At 37.9% G+C, this 16,060-nt stretch overlaps 1 protein-coding gene across 1 annotated transcript in view; it reads left to right on the top strand.

Moving 5' to 3' along the window:
* Positions 1 to 6: 6 nt before the first annotated feature.
* The window catches only part of AMMECR1 (Alport syndrome, mental retardation, midface hypoplasia and elliptocytosis chromosomal region gene 1), a 102,776-nt gene continuing 86,722 nt past the window's right edge, over positions 7 to 16,060 (top strand). Inside the window, exon 1 of the mRNA XM_006917267.3 lies at positions 7 to 515. Within this exon, the coding sequence (XP_006917329.1) occupies positions 43 to 515 (473 nt within the window). The 5' untranslated portion in view covers positions 7 to 42. The remainder of the gene's footprint in view (positions 516 to 16,060) is intronic.

The raw sequence follows: 16,060 nt of genomic DNA, 5'->3' as shown, positions 1-16,060 counted from the left end.
ACTTATGGGTCGGAAGCGCTGCGTGGGGGAGACTGTTCCAAGATGGCGGCGGGCTGCTGCGGGGTGAAGAAGCAGAAACTGTCCAGTTCGCCCCCCTCTGGCTCGGGTGGCGGTGGTGGCGCCTCCTCCTCCTCCCACTGCAGCGGAGAGAGCCAGTGCCGAGCTGGCGAGCTGGGACTAGGAGGCGCCGGTACGCGGCTCAACGGGTTGGGAGGGCTCAGCGGAGGAGGTAGCGGCAGCGGCTGTACCCTCTCTCCCCCCCAGGGCTGCGGCGGTGGCGGCGGGGGGATTTCCCTGTCGCCACCTCCGAGCTGCGGAGTGGGGACCCTACTTTCCACCCCAGCCGCGTCCATCTCTTCCTCGCCCTCCTTGTCGTCCGGCGTCTCGTCCTCATCGCCCGGCTCCCGGAAGATGGTGGTGTCAGCGGAGATGTGCTGCTTTTGCTTCGATGTGCTCTACTGTCACCTGTACGGATACCAGCAGCCCCGGACCCCTCGGTTCACCAACGAACCCTAGTGAGTACCGTGCCCTCCGCCGCCCTCTCCCTCGCTCTTGGGATGAGGCTCAGAGTTGAGGCAAAGTACGAGTCTGCCACCCCGTCAGCGGCTGCCCCGGCCCCTTTCGCTGCCCAGGTCCCCGGACCACTCGACCTAAGTCAAGGCAGAGCACCTCGCGCTTCCTGTCCTCCGAGGCAAGTGCCCTACACTTCGAGCAGGGTGCTGGTGCAAGAGATGGCTCACTGGCTCCCAGAGGTGTTCGCTTTCTCTTTGCGATAACTTTGAGGAGTTTTGACCCATTCCTCCTTTCTTTCGCCACCCCGCGTCCACACCGCCCCGGGTTTTGTAGAACCGAATTACTCAAGGTGTTCACGTCCCCTCACTTTGGTTTCCATTACCCCCAGTGAAAGCCCCGCCAGTATTCCCGCCTTGCACATGAGGAGTTACTATCCCATTGCAGGGTGAAAAATAACTATCCAACTTCTGTTCTGCTAGGAATGGAACTTAGCCCCGGAGCTTATGAGGTTACCTCTCTTTTCGTTCATGTTTCCTGGTGTCCTGGGAGGGAGGAGGTTTTTTAAAAACACATTTTCCCTTTACTACCAATTTTTATCGGAACAAACCCATTAAGATGTGTTTCTAGTGAAGCGCAACGCCAGCTGTCGTATTAGAGGAGTGAGACTTATTTTTTTAAATTCCACTGGGTAATAGTTCATTCAAAGGAAACTGTCCTCATAGAACCACTGTCAGTTTGTACATTAAGCTTGCATTTGCTTTAGTGCCTATTTCACTTTTAAGAAATCTATGTTACGCTTGACGATGAGAAATAGTTAATCCCAGCAGTGTGTAGGAATTTTTATGGTTTCCTTTGGTTTTGTACTCTTATTTTGCTCTTCAAGTGTGTGGTTGAAATTGTTTAAAATAGCAGTGGTACTGCTAAAAGCCGGGTTAATTTTGATCCCTGTCTATTTGGATGTGTGGGAGATGGGGCATACTTTTTTTTTTCCAAAGTGTAAACTGAGTATAAACTGACTTTTCAAGTTAAACACTAGTCAGAATGTAAAGCGCAAGGAAGGGCGGAGTGACAAAGAGAGCGATTGTTTTTATTATGAGTTCTTAGCATCAACAAGAAAAATAATACAGAAAAATTTCAAAGAAATTTATATTGAAAAGCATCAACCCGTTTGCTAGCTAAGACAAGTGCTTCTTGTCCCCATATCATAAACACCTGAATTGTTCTTTATACACTGCTTCTTTTCACTCTGTGAGATTAGGGGATTATACTACTACTGGATAAGTATAAACATTTATGCCTAGGTTAAAAATCTTAAGTTAATATGTAAAGTGGAAATAAAATGTCCTGGAAATTGTAATTTTGTATCATTTGTTTTCTTTAGATTTGATACTCTAAATGTATTTAATTTTGTATGGTTCTTCTGTGGTCTGTGCATTTTCTTTCACACTTGATTCATCTTTGGGCATTGGTTCATAAGAAATGCATGGAATGGCATCCAGACTGACACTGTCAAATAAACTGAGTATCTTTATAAATGTCTTAGTTTTAATTCTAGGAGCTTAAATCCTAAGCCCGCATTTTAGCCAATTTGGTTTTGGTTAAGAAGTAAAATTCATTTGGAAAAGACTACTATGTAAAAATATGAAATATCTATTAGTGTGGGTCACTTATTTGTGACTTTTATGTCTTCTCTTGGATGTCTGTGATGTATTAAAGCCAGGCCTGGGACGATACATAGGTTGGTTGTGCAAAGTCATGGGACTGCAAAAATTCACTCCTGTTTAGTTACATGAGTTTGGGAAAGGCTGTTTTACTAGTCATGTTCCATTGCTCCAAAGCATATGAGAACACACTTTCAGGAGATGCAATTTTAACACATTTTAAAGTGAGTTCGGGTTAACTGAATGACTATAACCAGAATTTTAAAAGAAAAGTGAGCTTGACCAGTTCATATAGAAAATGCTTGTTAAATGTCATTTAACAGTGGCTCCTTTGAACGTGTATTGAGGTGTTGTTTCTAATACCCCATCTACTGGATTTCTTTTTTACGGAATTAAACAGATAAAATAAGGCACCCTCTTGACCACTGTGGCTATGTTGAAATGATGGTGGAAGAATAACTTATTATTTAGTAGGCCTTGAATGTGACATGTATTCTATGAAGCAACTAATTTAGAAAAGACACTGAACATGACCAAGGGGCGAAGTTCACTTAAGTGGAAAAAGGACTGCATCTTATTTTCATTTATCTTAACGTCATTTTTGAGATATACCGTGGAAAATTCAGGAAAATTTCTTAAAAGCACTGTTTGGTTATGGGAGCGAACTAACTAATCACTTCACAATTCCTTAGTAACCACCACACATTTTCTTTCAGTTTTACATATTTAATAGCATTGTGTACTTATTAGTGTGGTTTTGTGCTGGGGAACATAAGACATAAATAGACATATTGCTTTCTTCTCCCTCAGAGTTATTACTACCATGTCATGAGCATTGGTGTTTCAGGTCCTATCTCTGTCTACCAGAAGATGTGTTTTCGACAGTTTCAGATTCTCATGTGTAAAAGCACACCATTTTCATCCTTTCCCAGGACCTTTCTGTCAAAATGTTTGTAATTAGTGAAATCTGCCTTTTAGAAGTTTAGAAGACCTAGATTCATCAGTTATCCTTTCACTCTAAAAGATTATTAGAAATTTCCAGTGATTTGTTTCAGGTTTTGGGGGCGGGGGATGTCAATATGTGAATAGTCTGTATGGATACAAATTTTGATGATGGCTGCTTTCTTGAAGCAACTGCCTCACTGCGGAGAGCAGTAGCTAGAGCTTGGGAGGACGGTGGAAACTCATTTAACGGAAGACAGGTAACATTTGTGTTAAAAGTAATGTATTACTAAATCCTTGGTCTCAACTGTACAAGCACATTCACCAGCAGAAATAAGGCTCAAGACATGATAAAAACAGGACTTTAGGTGCATTTTACTATTCAGAGCCAGAGCTCTTGGATTTATAGGTGGGGACCCAGGTAGCTGGGTTATAGGGCACCATTTACTACTATAAAGAGATCCACTGTGCCAGGTGTTGAGCCAGTTATACTGCTGAGCAGTTGTCTCAACCTTGGCTGCACTTCGAGTCACCAGGGAATTATTTAAAAATATGGATGCCTGTGTCCCAACCCCAGAGATTCTGATTTAATTGGCCTTGGATGGGGCCTGGGCATCAGGATTTTTAAAAGCTCTCCAGCTGATTTTAATGTGCAGCTGAAGTGGAATACTAGTTGTACGCAACTAGGCCTTTCTCCTGAAATTTGGATTAATTTGGTCTGGGGTGGTGCCTGGGAACCCGTATTTTACGAGCACCCTGGGTAATTTTGTTAAACAACCGGTTTGAGAAACACTTGCGGTGTGGTCTGCAGAAGATATCACCTGGGAACTTGTTCGAAATTTAGGCTCTCAGGCCCCACCTCAGACCTGCTAAGTTAGAATCTGCCGTTTAACAAGCTCCCCAGGTGATTCTTATGTACATTAAAGTTTGAGGAGGCGTGGTTCTTGAACTTTGGAGTACCACATTATAATCTCCCGTAGTGCTTGTTAAAACACAAATTGCTGGGCCCCATTCCCAGAGTTTCTGTTCAGTTGGTCTGGGGTGGGGCGGTGAATTTGCATTTCTAACAAGTTCCCTGGTGATGCTGCTGCTACAGTTCCCAAGACCACACGTTGAGACGCACTGGGTTGAAGTAGCAATGACCTGAATAAGTACTTCAGCCACTGTAGGAGAATGGCAGTTTTCACTGCCGGTTTCCAGGATGAAACTTCCTGCTTCCACGTCACTATCCTTTATCATGTTCTTTCTAATTTAGCACCAGGGAGATTTAATGTTGCCTTGAATATAACAAAGAGTGCAGGGTTCTTGGGATGGTTCGGGAGGAGTGTATGAGAGTGACTCTTGGAAACCTGTCATGTGATTTTAGGTATTTTTTCAGAAATTGTTAAATGTGAGGAGCTGTTTTAGGAGTTAAAAACAGCACAACTATAACATCTTAAAGTGAGTTGTATTGATTTTAATAAGCAAAGCCCCCTTCAGTTCCCATAAAAAATGCTTTGATGATTAGCTTTCTAAATTACATTTTGTGATAAGATTTTAAAAGCTTTACTTACACTTATGCTTGCTGGATTGCATTTTAAGAATTTCCCTCATAACAAAGAACTATAAAAGGATCCTGCTAAGGCACTGGGATTATTCAGTCTTATATCTTTAATGCCGTGTTGCATGTCACGTCCCATGAACTTTTAATTTTAATCTTCTTACCACCTTTGAAGTTAATGCAATGTTACATTTTGTATAGACCATAACACACAAAAGATACTTTACTATTAAACATCAGTGTGCAGTTTTTCCATTGCAATGAATAAGATGTATTTTTTTTTTTTAACTCCACTCCTGGACATGCAGATTTTATGAGACTCTGAGCAGGCATTTGAACAGTTAACTCTTTCTTGTCTTGGCCCAGTAGTCAAATTACTGTTTTTCAGTATCCTTGGGAAGAATTGGGTTGTGTTAGGGAGGTGAGGCAGGCACTTTGTTTCCCCAGAACACTAACAATCCTATCGCACGTCAGTTAAAAAAAAAAGATAATTTGATAATGAAGCTCCAGTGAAAGTGATATTAAATCAGCACTTTAAACTATTATATTTATTTCTCTTAGGTCTTTTTTGATGAAGACTGACCAGAATAGCTGGAAGGTATATCTGCCAATTGCAGATGATGCTACTACAGATTTCCTTATCCACGCTAGCTTAATGGTCATAATGTCTAGTTTTTCTTTTAAAAAAAATTGAAAAATTGTTGAGCATTTTTTAAGGTCTTGATATGGTTATTTTTCAACAATGTTAATTTCCAATGGAAGGCAATCTGGTGTTGGATCTTACAGATAGAAGAGAAAGCAGGCGTGCCCCCCAGTTGTCATTTGTGCTGTAAAAACTGTCAGTTACTGGAATGGAAGTATATAGAAATATAAATTACAAAATTATTTTTATATCTGTGCATAAAGGTGTATGTATGTAGGGCAAGGTATATTTAGTTAAAAAGAAAAACTTGATGCTTATTTTACCTTCTCCCCCATATGGCCAAAAGGTGTGATAATCTATCTCACTTTGTTTTGCTTATGAATTGTGTTTGTGCTGTGTTCAGATCCCAGTTAGTGGTGGGCAACTAAGAAGGAATCTCTCCTGGGATCTCTCTAGTCCAATAGGAAGAAAGACCATTACTGAGAAAGTGAAAAATGCTCTGTTAGCCCATTCATGAGTTGTTTTCAGAAACACAGGCTAACATTCACATTGTTGTCTTTTTTTTAAAAAAAACTGTACACTTTTTGAAATCGTATGTGTTAAAACACTATAACTTATTACTGCGATGGATTATAACTTTGAAGTCAGTTGTGCTCCCCGTTTATAGACCATTTTACTTTTTGAGAATATATGTGTGAAACACTAAAACTTGTGCTATGAAATTAGTCAGAGTTCCCTATTTCAATAGGCGTTATTCTGTTCTCTCAATGTCACACATGCTTGCCTGTTTTAAAGCAGCACAATGACCAGGGCTTTTACATTTAAATTTTGTTAGTCTTTTTTTTTTTTCCAAACTGTGTAATAATGTCTCTTTTTTATGCTGTTCTGAATCAATTAAGCTAAGTAAGTGAGGACCAGCGGTAAAAGCCAGGGGCTGCCAAGAATGGAACTTTAATGTGTAAACTGTCTTTCCACACAGTAATTGGGCAGTTGCTCATAGGACACTGGAGACAGTGTAGGAAGCCAGTGGTTGTGTAGGTGGGAAGAGTGGATTCCCAACAGTAAACTTATTTAGAGTTGAGCTTCTGTAGTTACAGTGTTGCTAAGAGCAAAAAGGAGCCACAGCTCATGTAGTAAAAAGAGCCCGAAGGAAGTTGGTGTAATATATAGTTGGTCGGGTGGAGCTTATTTTATGTTGGGTCCAACTCTGGCATCTTTTCTATCAAGTGTGGGTGTGTTTTCTACAGCTCTTAATGTATCATACTTTCAAACTTGGCTCAACCTTAAAAAAAATGTTAGTGTTGAATAGCTGAGTGGAAATTATATGTCACTGGGGAAAAAAACCCTGGTTTTTTTTTTTTTTCATTTTTTTTTTTAAGCATATACATTAGGTTGAGTTCCATGACTGGAAACCAGAGAAATAGAAGAGCTAGTTCTATCCTCATAGAGCTTACAGTCTTGCTCAAGATGTGATACAAATATCAAGGCACTTAAAATGCTTACAAAACCATATATATAGGATTATAGATGAATTAGATACATAAACATTATTGTACAGAAGCATGATAATGACATGGAATAAAGGAGTGGTCAGGAAGAAGGTTTTTGGGAGAGGGTAACTTTTAAGCCAAAATTTTAAATGGGAAAGGTACAGAGATTATTATTGGTGAAGAGTCTGCATACCAGTAGATCTTGAAGTCTTACTTGGTTGTTCTCAAACCAGTTGCTGTCACCACCACACCCCTTGCCACAGTACTTGGGGATTCCCAGCAGCTGTCTTTAGTCAGCAATTTGCACTCTCAGCATTCTCCATACCACTCCCCTTGCTCTGGTCTCTAAGATCATACAACTTCAGGGAAATTAAAATAGCCATTTGTCTTGAGAACCCTTTGGGAAGGCTAGATAATAGATATTGGATCTGAAGAGAACAGTACTTGCAGAAGAGTCCTCTAGAAAGTAAGATGAATTGGAAGGAGAAAATTCTCAAGGTAGAGGAGACTAGCTGGGCTTAGGTTATGAGGGCAGTAGTAGGAAAACTGGCATTGGAGAAGAGGGTAAGCCACCCCAAGGGCAGAGTTTGTGAATATAGGACCGTTGCAAAATGAAGAAGTGGAGGAAGTTATCAGAATATGTAGGGACTCGTACTCTAGGGCCAGGTTTTGTGTAGGAGTGGAAAGATTGCAGCTCACCTGTTTTTTGGCTTCCATCATTGACTTTTCTTTCCTTGGCTCCGTGCCTAGCTATTCTTGTGCTCAGAAAAAGTTTGTTCAACAGCTCTGTTGGAATGGCTATGAAACTTGATCACAAGTGTAAGAACCTCCTCCTCCCCCTCTTCACCTATTCCTAACTGTATCTAATTTGAGAGAAAGGAGAAGACATGTTAATTTATAGAATTTGAATCAAGTATAAAGATACCCGAGATAGCTTTTGATTATGGACCTGAAATTAGGTGATTGCATGTGAGTAAAGAGGTTTTGCAGAAAAAAAAAAAATCTACCAAATTCCCATTGCTGGCGATGTAAAAGGGAGAGAGGCTTTGAACATAATTCACAGTTTATAAGCTGAGGAATCAGGAAGATGGTGATGTCACAAAAAAACATGGAGGATAGGGTAGAGGGAGTGGGAAGAAACACATAGTCCATCGGGTGAAATCAGATTTTTTAATGTGTGTATTTCAAGTGTTGGCAGTTATCAAATGTCATTTCTTTTTTAATTAGAGCCACAGAGCAGCGACAGAGCTATCGTGACGATTTAGTTGATCTCTTGGGATCTCCCCAGTCTCCTACCACTCTCCCCAATACTGACTGAACTGCTCAGATGGGTAGAGATTAATGATAGTTTTTAGCTTTGTATTGCTAGTAAAGGTATCTGACAGAATGTTAGGTTTCCTTAATGTAGGTTTATACATTTTCTCAGTCTTCAGGCTTATCAGTTTTTAAAGTAGTCAGCAATTTTTATATTTTCTGATGTTAATTGCATAGCACAGCCTTCAGCATGATAGAGCCTCATGGAGGACCATCTCAGGAACGTGTAGTTTCAGACCGTGAATTAAAGGAAAGTTATTAAGGATCAGAAGCACTGTCTGGTACTAGATTCTAGGTCCCCTGTCCTCAAGCTTTGAAAGTAAAGAGTCAAGCTGGATCTGTTTTGCAGCTTTGCTCAACAATGAAGGATGGGTTTTATCAATAGACAGGGTCAGCCATATTGCTTTACGATCTTTGTGATCTTCAGTGAATAGTCAAATGTGAAAAGTTCTGTTGAGTCCAGGCCTACTAATATTAGATTTTTAAATAAGGTCTGTGATAGTCTTGATGATTCTTGCCTTTCCCCTATCTGTTTCATTTTACAGATAATCCACACTGTGATCAAAGCCACATGCAGTGCTGGGAGAGCACAGTTGACTGTATTATGCAATATCCTGCCAGAAGATGCTGACCAGCTCTCTAGTTATGGAAAGTAGTGAGATCGATTTAATAGCCTATGTAGCTTGCCTTACCATTCCATATACTTTCTGTAAGCATATGTGACACACAATTCTAGTAACATCTTATATGGAGATCTTGGATTGCTACAAGGCGGTAACACTAGATTCTCTGCTTCGATTCAGACATTAGTGAATCTTTCAGTCATTCTTGTAGAATGGACTCTATAAAAATCTGGTTTTGGTGCTATCAGCCTAGAGTTTCCATAGCACAGCATCTGCCTCAAAGAGATGCACATGTGCTCATCACATCAGTGTTATTGCTTATGTAGCCTAACAACCACGTGGTTGAGTATAGGTGGTTTGGGGTACAAATGTTATATAGCTGGTAAAACTTGGACTTCAGTACATACCCCATTGTACTAAGACAAATACCCTTTGTATCCTGATTTTGAACAATGGCGAATTAAGTATTTAGATGATAGGTGCTTTTTTTACATCTTTTTTTTTTTTAACATGATAAGCAGAATATGGTGTTGGTGATTTATTTACTAGAGAAGAATCTCATGAAGTCTTCTGGCCTATTTTCCTTGTTAGAATATTGCTCTCAATGCATTTCATGAAGTTCCCCATAATTAAAACAAATGCTCACTTTTCTTCTTTCACATTATAAACAAACAAACAAACAAACAAAAACTTGCCTTTAGCTTGGCCAGGTACTTGATTTTATGGAAAAGCTCTTCGATGTTCGGAATAGGTGCCCAGCAGTCAGTGGTTAAAATTTTTTGTTCAGTTCCTGGATCTATCTACCCCACACTCTTTTCAGTTCAAAAACCCTCACAAGAACAAATGGGAATGCTGCTGCTTCTATTTCTCTGGCACTAATGAACTGATATGGAGTTTGTGGAGTAAAGTACTCCATTGCTCTAACCATTGCTCTGTTTGGCAAGTTGTTTTCCAGTTATCTAACCTTCCACACTGAAAAGATTGGCTCTGTGGAGAAAGAGAGTCACACAAGGCTGGAGGCAGGAATAGAGAGCATGTGGGAATCAGGAAGGGAGAAAAATGAGATTACAGTTAAGTGAGGTGAGGCCTGGATTCAGGGAAGAAAACGGAAACTGAGTGCATGGTTTGGAGTAGGATTGCTCCAAGAAGCATATTTTACAATATACATACCTAGATGTCCCTCCTTTTGAACCAATGGCAATGGCACTCTTGTTAAAAAAAAAAAAAATCTATCAGCAACAAATGCACAGAATGAAGTTTGGTAATATAAGAGGACTTGCATGTAGGTCCCCTGAGTACTTCCAAGAGACTATGTTGAAACTCATTCGTATAATGTCCTCAGAATGAGACCTCTAAGTAATTTCAGGAACTTTGGGACAAGTAGCTTAAGTATACCCCAAATGTATAAGTGTAGCCACTCTCTCGGGTCATTATCCTTTTATTTATTTATTTTTCTTGACCTGTCTGTGAACATAGATATAAATCTTCAGGTGTTCAGATGTATCTTATTTTTGGCTTGTGTATTTAGGTATTAATAGCCTCTACTTAGATCTATGAACTTTATATAGCTTGCTCACAGTTATTCTTCACAACAAAGATTATGGAACAGGTAATATTAAAGGATAGACCCAACTATCATTTCCAATTGCAGAATCCAGTCATGGAAATGCATTGTATTGAGCATTCTCATCTCTCTACTCTGTTACCAGTGTTTCTTAACAGTACCTACTCTGGTCAATCTGCAGATTACATTCTCACAGATAACTGAAGTATCAGCCATTTTTAGTTAATCATTTTCTCTTTAATCATGTAGTTGTATGCTGCTTTTAGCAAATTTGTTTATTTTTATCGTGAAAAAACAACATGAGATCTATCCTCCTAACACTTTTTTTAAGTGTACAGTACATTACTGTTAACTATAAGCACCATGTTTAGCTTATATTTTTAAAGGTACATAATAGTGACTCTACCTAAAGTAACTTTTTTCATTAGGACTCTTAAAAATTAATCTTACAAATTTATTAGAGAAGCACAAAGCCTATTTACAAGAGAGCTTTGAGGTTTATTTATTTAGGCTTTGAGATATTTATTTTTCCAAACTTATTGAACATTACATAATAAACTAGATTAAAAGTGTTAGAGTCAAAAATAATCATTAAAAATGTTTCAAACTCATAGCATCTCAGTATTTGACCTGGTAGTTATCATTTACTTTATTAGTATACTTAATACCAACTACCTGTATTTGAAAAGAACTTGATTGTCTAGTTTTCCTTTTTAAGTTGTTATTCTCATCCTCTGTCTTTAGAGCCTTCTAATGAATTTACTAATGAAAGGAAACATCTTTGACAGGTAGGAACTTTGCCTTTGTTCACCCATTTTTAAAGTTAGAAGAACCAAGGCATTAAAGAACATTAATTCTGACAATTAAACCTGATATTTCTGAGGAAATGTGTTTTCTAGAGAGATGGAAAATTGCAAGACACCTTGCCTAATGGATATTATAAGTAAGGCCTTTAATTTCATTTGTGTATATATAAACCACTTTAGTTAAGTACTTCTTGAAATTGTTTCTTATGGTGTACTCACATGTTTCTAATGAAAAGCTCATATCTAAATGTAGTGACATTTGTGAAATGATCGGATCGTCTTGGGTCTTGACAGTTGTTTATTTGTCTGGCCTGTTGTCTACACAGCCAGTATGAGGTTCCTTATCATTATCAGAGGTGCAGACATTTTTTAATATTATCACTGAATTGTAATGCATTAATTTGGACTTTGGAGGAGTTTCTGACTTCTTCCATTTAGAGATGGCTTTGCAGTTCTAAAGAGGAAAGTAGAATTTCTGCCATGATTATCCCTTTGCTTATAGACATTTAAAAGTGAATATTTGTCCAAGCTTCAAGATTTATTTCCCAGCACTGTTTTAAGACAGTATGTTTTACATCAAAACCTGTCTCTTATTCTAAGGTAGTACTGCTCTTCATATTATGGTAAATTCTAATATTTCAGTTTAACAAGTACTATACCTGCTGTGGGCGGAAGATTGTACTAAGCTCCTTATTGGGTGTGGACGAGAGGTCTATAAAATAGGCTTAAGCCATGCTGCCTGTCCTTTAAAAGCTCACAGTCATATTGAGGAGATAAGGTTCATGAAACAGAATGAGGTCACATATGGCCAAATGAGTGATAGAGAAAATGAGGTCTGTAGGAGTTTGGATAGACTAATGTGGGCTGGAGTTATGCAGGAGGGCTTCATGGACACAATAGGATTCGGGCTGAGTAGACCTTTCATAGATGAATAAAGCATTCTAGACAAGAAAACAACTTAAAGACACAGAGGTCAGAAAGAGCATTATACAGTAGTCAGTGGGTACCAATCAAAGGTATATTGAATAGGGGGGGATCCTAGCAAGAAAGCAGACCTGTCAGGAGACTGTTGCTGTAATTCAGGCTTTGGGAAATGAAGGTCTGCCAGTTGACAATTTTAAACTATTAATGGCCTGTGAATTGCCTCTTTCTTGGTAAAGTTTCTCTTTTGTCCAGTTAATTATGCCTCAGCAGCTCCTTTAATGTCATGAATGTCATGAAGCCTGGACAAGAGACTGGGAAATAACACAAGCAGGAGTCTGCTGTGTAGACAAAGTGCTTTCATTCATCAATAGACATTCAGCATAAGTCAGTTAGATTAACATTGGTTACATCACCATTTGCCTGAGTGCCTTCTATGCTCAGTGCCCTTTTTTTTTTCTTCTAAACTTCAGTGTACAAAACAAAGTTGGGAAAATTGAGTAACTACAAAGATTATGTAATTAAAAAATAAAACTACCCTAATTATTATAGAATTAAATGTCTTTAACCACTTTTTTTCTCCCTGAATTATTGAAAAAAGTTTACTTGGATATTGCAGATGTAACCCACATAAGGTAGGTACTGGGAATTATAATAATTATAGGAGGATTGTGTACTAATTATTGAATGATGTCATTTCTTAAATTAACTTAAACATAGATTAGCCTAATAGGTGTGTTCTGTTTCTTAACATGCCCTATTCAAGAATGCTACAACCAAGAGATACAAACTATATAAGCAAAATCTTTAAAGGTTTTATGGTATTATTCAGAAACAAAATTCTAAAATAATTTTCTGGATTACCATAGAACAGCATATTTTTATTGTATGTTAAACAACAATTACCCTGTGAAGAATAAAGAGGAAAATTCTTAGTCTTCCGTTGATTTGTCTTTAATTATACTAAGACTTTATAACCCCAAAATTATTCTTCGGTGATCACTGTACATTTTAATATTTTAGTAACTCTCTTCTTTTATTCTCCAGAATATGTTTCAGAACATAAGGAAATTATTTCCAAACTATGAGGCTGATCTCTGATAGGTTCGAGCCACATAAGCATGAAAGTTGTGCCAGTGTACTCAGGAAGTGAAAAACATTAGCACAGTGTTCATCAACAATGTTCTCTATGTAGTCAGTTTATGTTTATAAGTAAATGAGCTCTCTCTCATGTATAGCCTTGAATTATGAATAATCTGTCATTTGAATTATATATTACAACAGTGATATGAAGAAAAACCAGATGTTCAAAGAAAATGATGGTAATGGAATATTCTCAAAGTTTTTGAAGAGGAAATGGATTTTGACCTATGAAGATGATCATATACCCCTGCCCCATAAAAGGGTAGGAGGTCAAATGGAATCCCATGGTTCTTAGGACAGAACACACAAAGGTCTCTGATCACTCTTAATATGCTTAAAATCTTTATTAACAAAGGTGAATGCCCTAATCAGGGGAAGGAGAGGTAATTTTGCTTATACATATTTGAACTGTTTAAAGGCCAATTTCATTTTTCACAAGCTTCAAACAATAGGCATGTTAAAATAGGCAGTGGACTCTCTAGTGTTGAGCACAATCAAGGAAAAAAAGTCACTGGTTTTCCGTTTTGGCTGTGGCAAAAGAACAAGCAAATACCATTTTAAAGTGAAAAAAATGGGTGTGGGTCCAAAGGGTCCCGGTTCCTCTCTCCATTGGGCTGTTCTTAGAACTTTTGCTCTTTATTTCAGTTCAGCCTAGAGAAAGTCCGGTCAGGTTTTACAGAAGAGGAGCATTTTAGTCTTGAAGCTTTCTTTCATGTTCATGAAGTTATAATTATTCACTATCCCATAATAACCATTAACCCTTTACTAACTTAATTTGCACCAGCCCAGCAGGACCAGTGCTGCTTTCCTGTTCTCAGAATTGTTATATTTATTTGAATACTTTTGACTCCCAGTCTCTCCCACCCCAAAACTGAAGTGTAAATCTTGGAGGATGCTTCTGTTTCCCTTCTTCAACATAATTTCTCTCTGGAGATTTGTAATTTTTGAGAGCAGCCCTTTTGAATATCTGAAGACATGGTAACAACTGCATTATAGAATTTTTAGTAGTTAAATTTTAGCAGTGTTTAGCCACTTTGAATTATCTAGGAAGTTATTTACTGGTCCTGCTAGTTTTCCAGTTTGGGGAGATGGCAGAGTGATGGCAGAGAGGTTGTGAATTTATGACTTCCAGGTTTTTTCAAACAATGGATTTGAACATCTAAAGGAGTATGCAAACACTGTTTAACTGGACTGATTTTGAATTCAGGGCAGTACTAGATCTCAAAGATTCCTAGAAGTTTTTCCAGGGAGATTTTAAAGCAAGAGAGTAAGTGAGATATTCCATTCTGTTCCTTCCTACACCTTACCTGGAAATGGGTATCTTTTTCTCTATAACTGACACCGTAAGATCTTTGTGAATTTATTTGATATTGTTTGTTATTTGGGGACTGACCTGACTGTATGTCACTGTATGCAGAAGGGTAAGAACATGTGTTTATAATTCTCAAGAAGTTATGGCATAAGCTTTAATCACCTGCTTATCATTTATGATTTCATTCTTGTAGTAGATTAGAGTGCTTGGAAGGTCATTTGTTACTATTAGGTACTACTCTTTTTCTACTGTTTTGTTTTAAATAATAAGTTCTTATATGTTTAGATAAGTGCTTCTTTCCTGATATTTCTACAGTTGAGAGTTTTTAATCTCTTGCCTAATTGATTTTAGGGGTTCGACAAACACTGAATATCTTACATTTGGTGAACAAAAGGAATACCTTTATTTGTTTTTATGGAAATTCTTGATATGTCTGTTCTCACATTAATATGATTTAGATGAAGAAAAGCAGATTTGAAGAAGACTGACCCAAGGGATTATAAATTACCTGAAAGCACGAACAATATTTTAACATGTAATTTCCCTCATAAAATGTTTTATGGCAGATTTGTTTATGTCATAGATCTGAATCAAAGCTGAATTCAATACATTAGTCTCTAACTTATCCAAAATTAATATCTTCTGGCTAAGAACCAACACTGCTTTATGACTCTTAAACCATTTCCTTATATTAATCATCAGCAGTAAAAATTTGCTTTATTTGCGGAGGCTATTTTTTTTAAAAAAACAATTGTATCACTTCCTGAGTTCTTGTGTGGTTTATAACGTGAAGAAAACATCCAAGCATAGTTGATAATAGGATAGACATACTAAATTAGCAACTCATTCACACATATTAGCCTTTACATAAGATTCAAATTCTTCAAATTAATGTCTCAACAAAAAGAAATTATTTAATCAAGGGCTTTAGTGATTGCTCATAAGTTCCTGAAATTGCAGATTTTAAGTTCATGAATTTTACAGATACATAGTAGTGATAGTTTACCATATTATATACTTTTATTGTATGCTCATGCTGGTTTTTAAAAATACGTATGGAATAGAACAGTGAAACTCTGAATGAATAATGGTATAAATATCACTCAGACTACTGTTGTTGATTTCTATAATCGATTTCCTCTATATTAAGGATCTGCTCAATTTAAATAGGTCTTTTCAGAAAAGATCTCAAATGATTTTGTAAGGACTCTTACAGTGTTTCAAACATTGAGTCAGTGATTCTCAACATTTTCCTTTCTGCAACATGATTCTTTGCTCTGCAGCATGACCTCCAGACTCAGGGAATTCTAGGTGCTACTTTAAGAGGGGCAGGACAGTTATACGGAAAGCATTTTGTGTTCATTCTTATCTCCCTACCCCCACCTGTCCCCCTCTCTCCCTCACACACACAAAGGTATGAGCAGGTTGTTTTCATATTTAAAACTAAACTAAACTCATTCAGAACCCCCAGAATTCTCCAAATGAATGACCACTTGTAATATGTTTGACATCTCCTAATTTAGTATTAGGATGTCGAACTTTTTCATAAATTGTAATTTGGTTTGTCAGCATTATAACGAATAATCAA

Source organism: Pteropus alecto, unplaced genomic scaffold (genome assembly GCF_000325575.1).
Source record: "Pteropus alecto unplaced genomic scaffold, ASM32557v1 scaffold107, whole genome shotgun sequence".
Classification (NCBI taxonomy): domain Eukaryota; kingdom Metazoa; phylum Chordata; class Mammalia; order Chiroptera; family Pteropodidae; genus Pteropus; species Pteropus alecto.
Note: the sequence above shows the minus strand (reverse complement) of the source record. Positions and strands in the feature narration are given on the sequence as shown.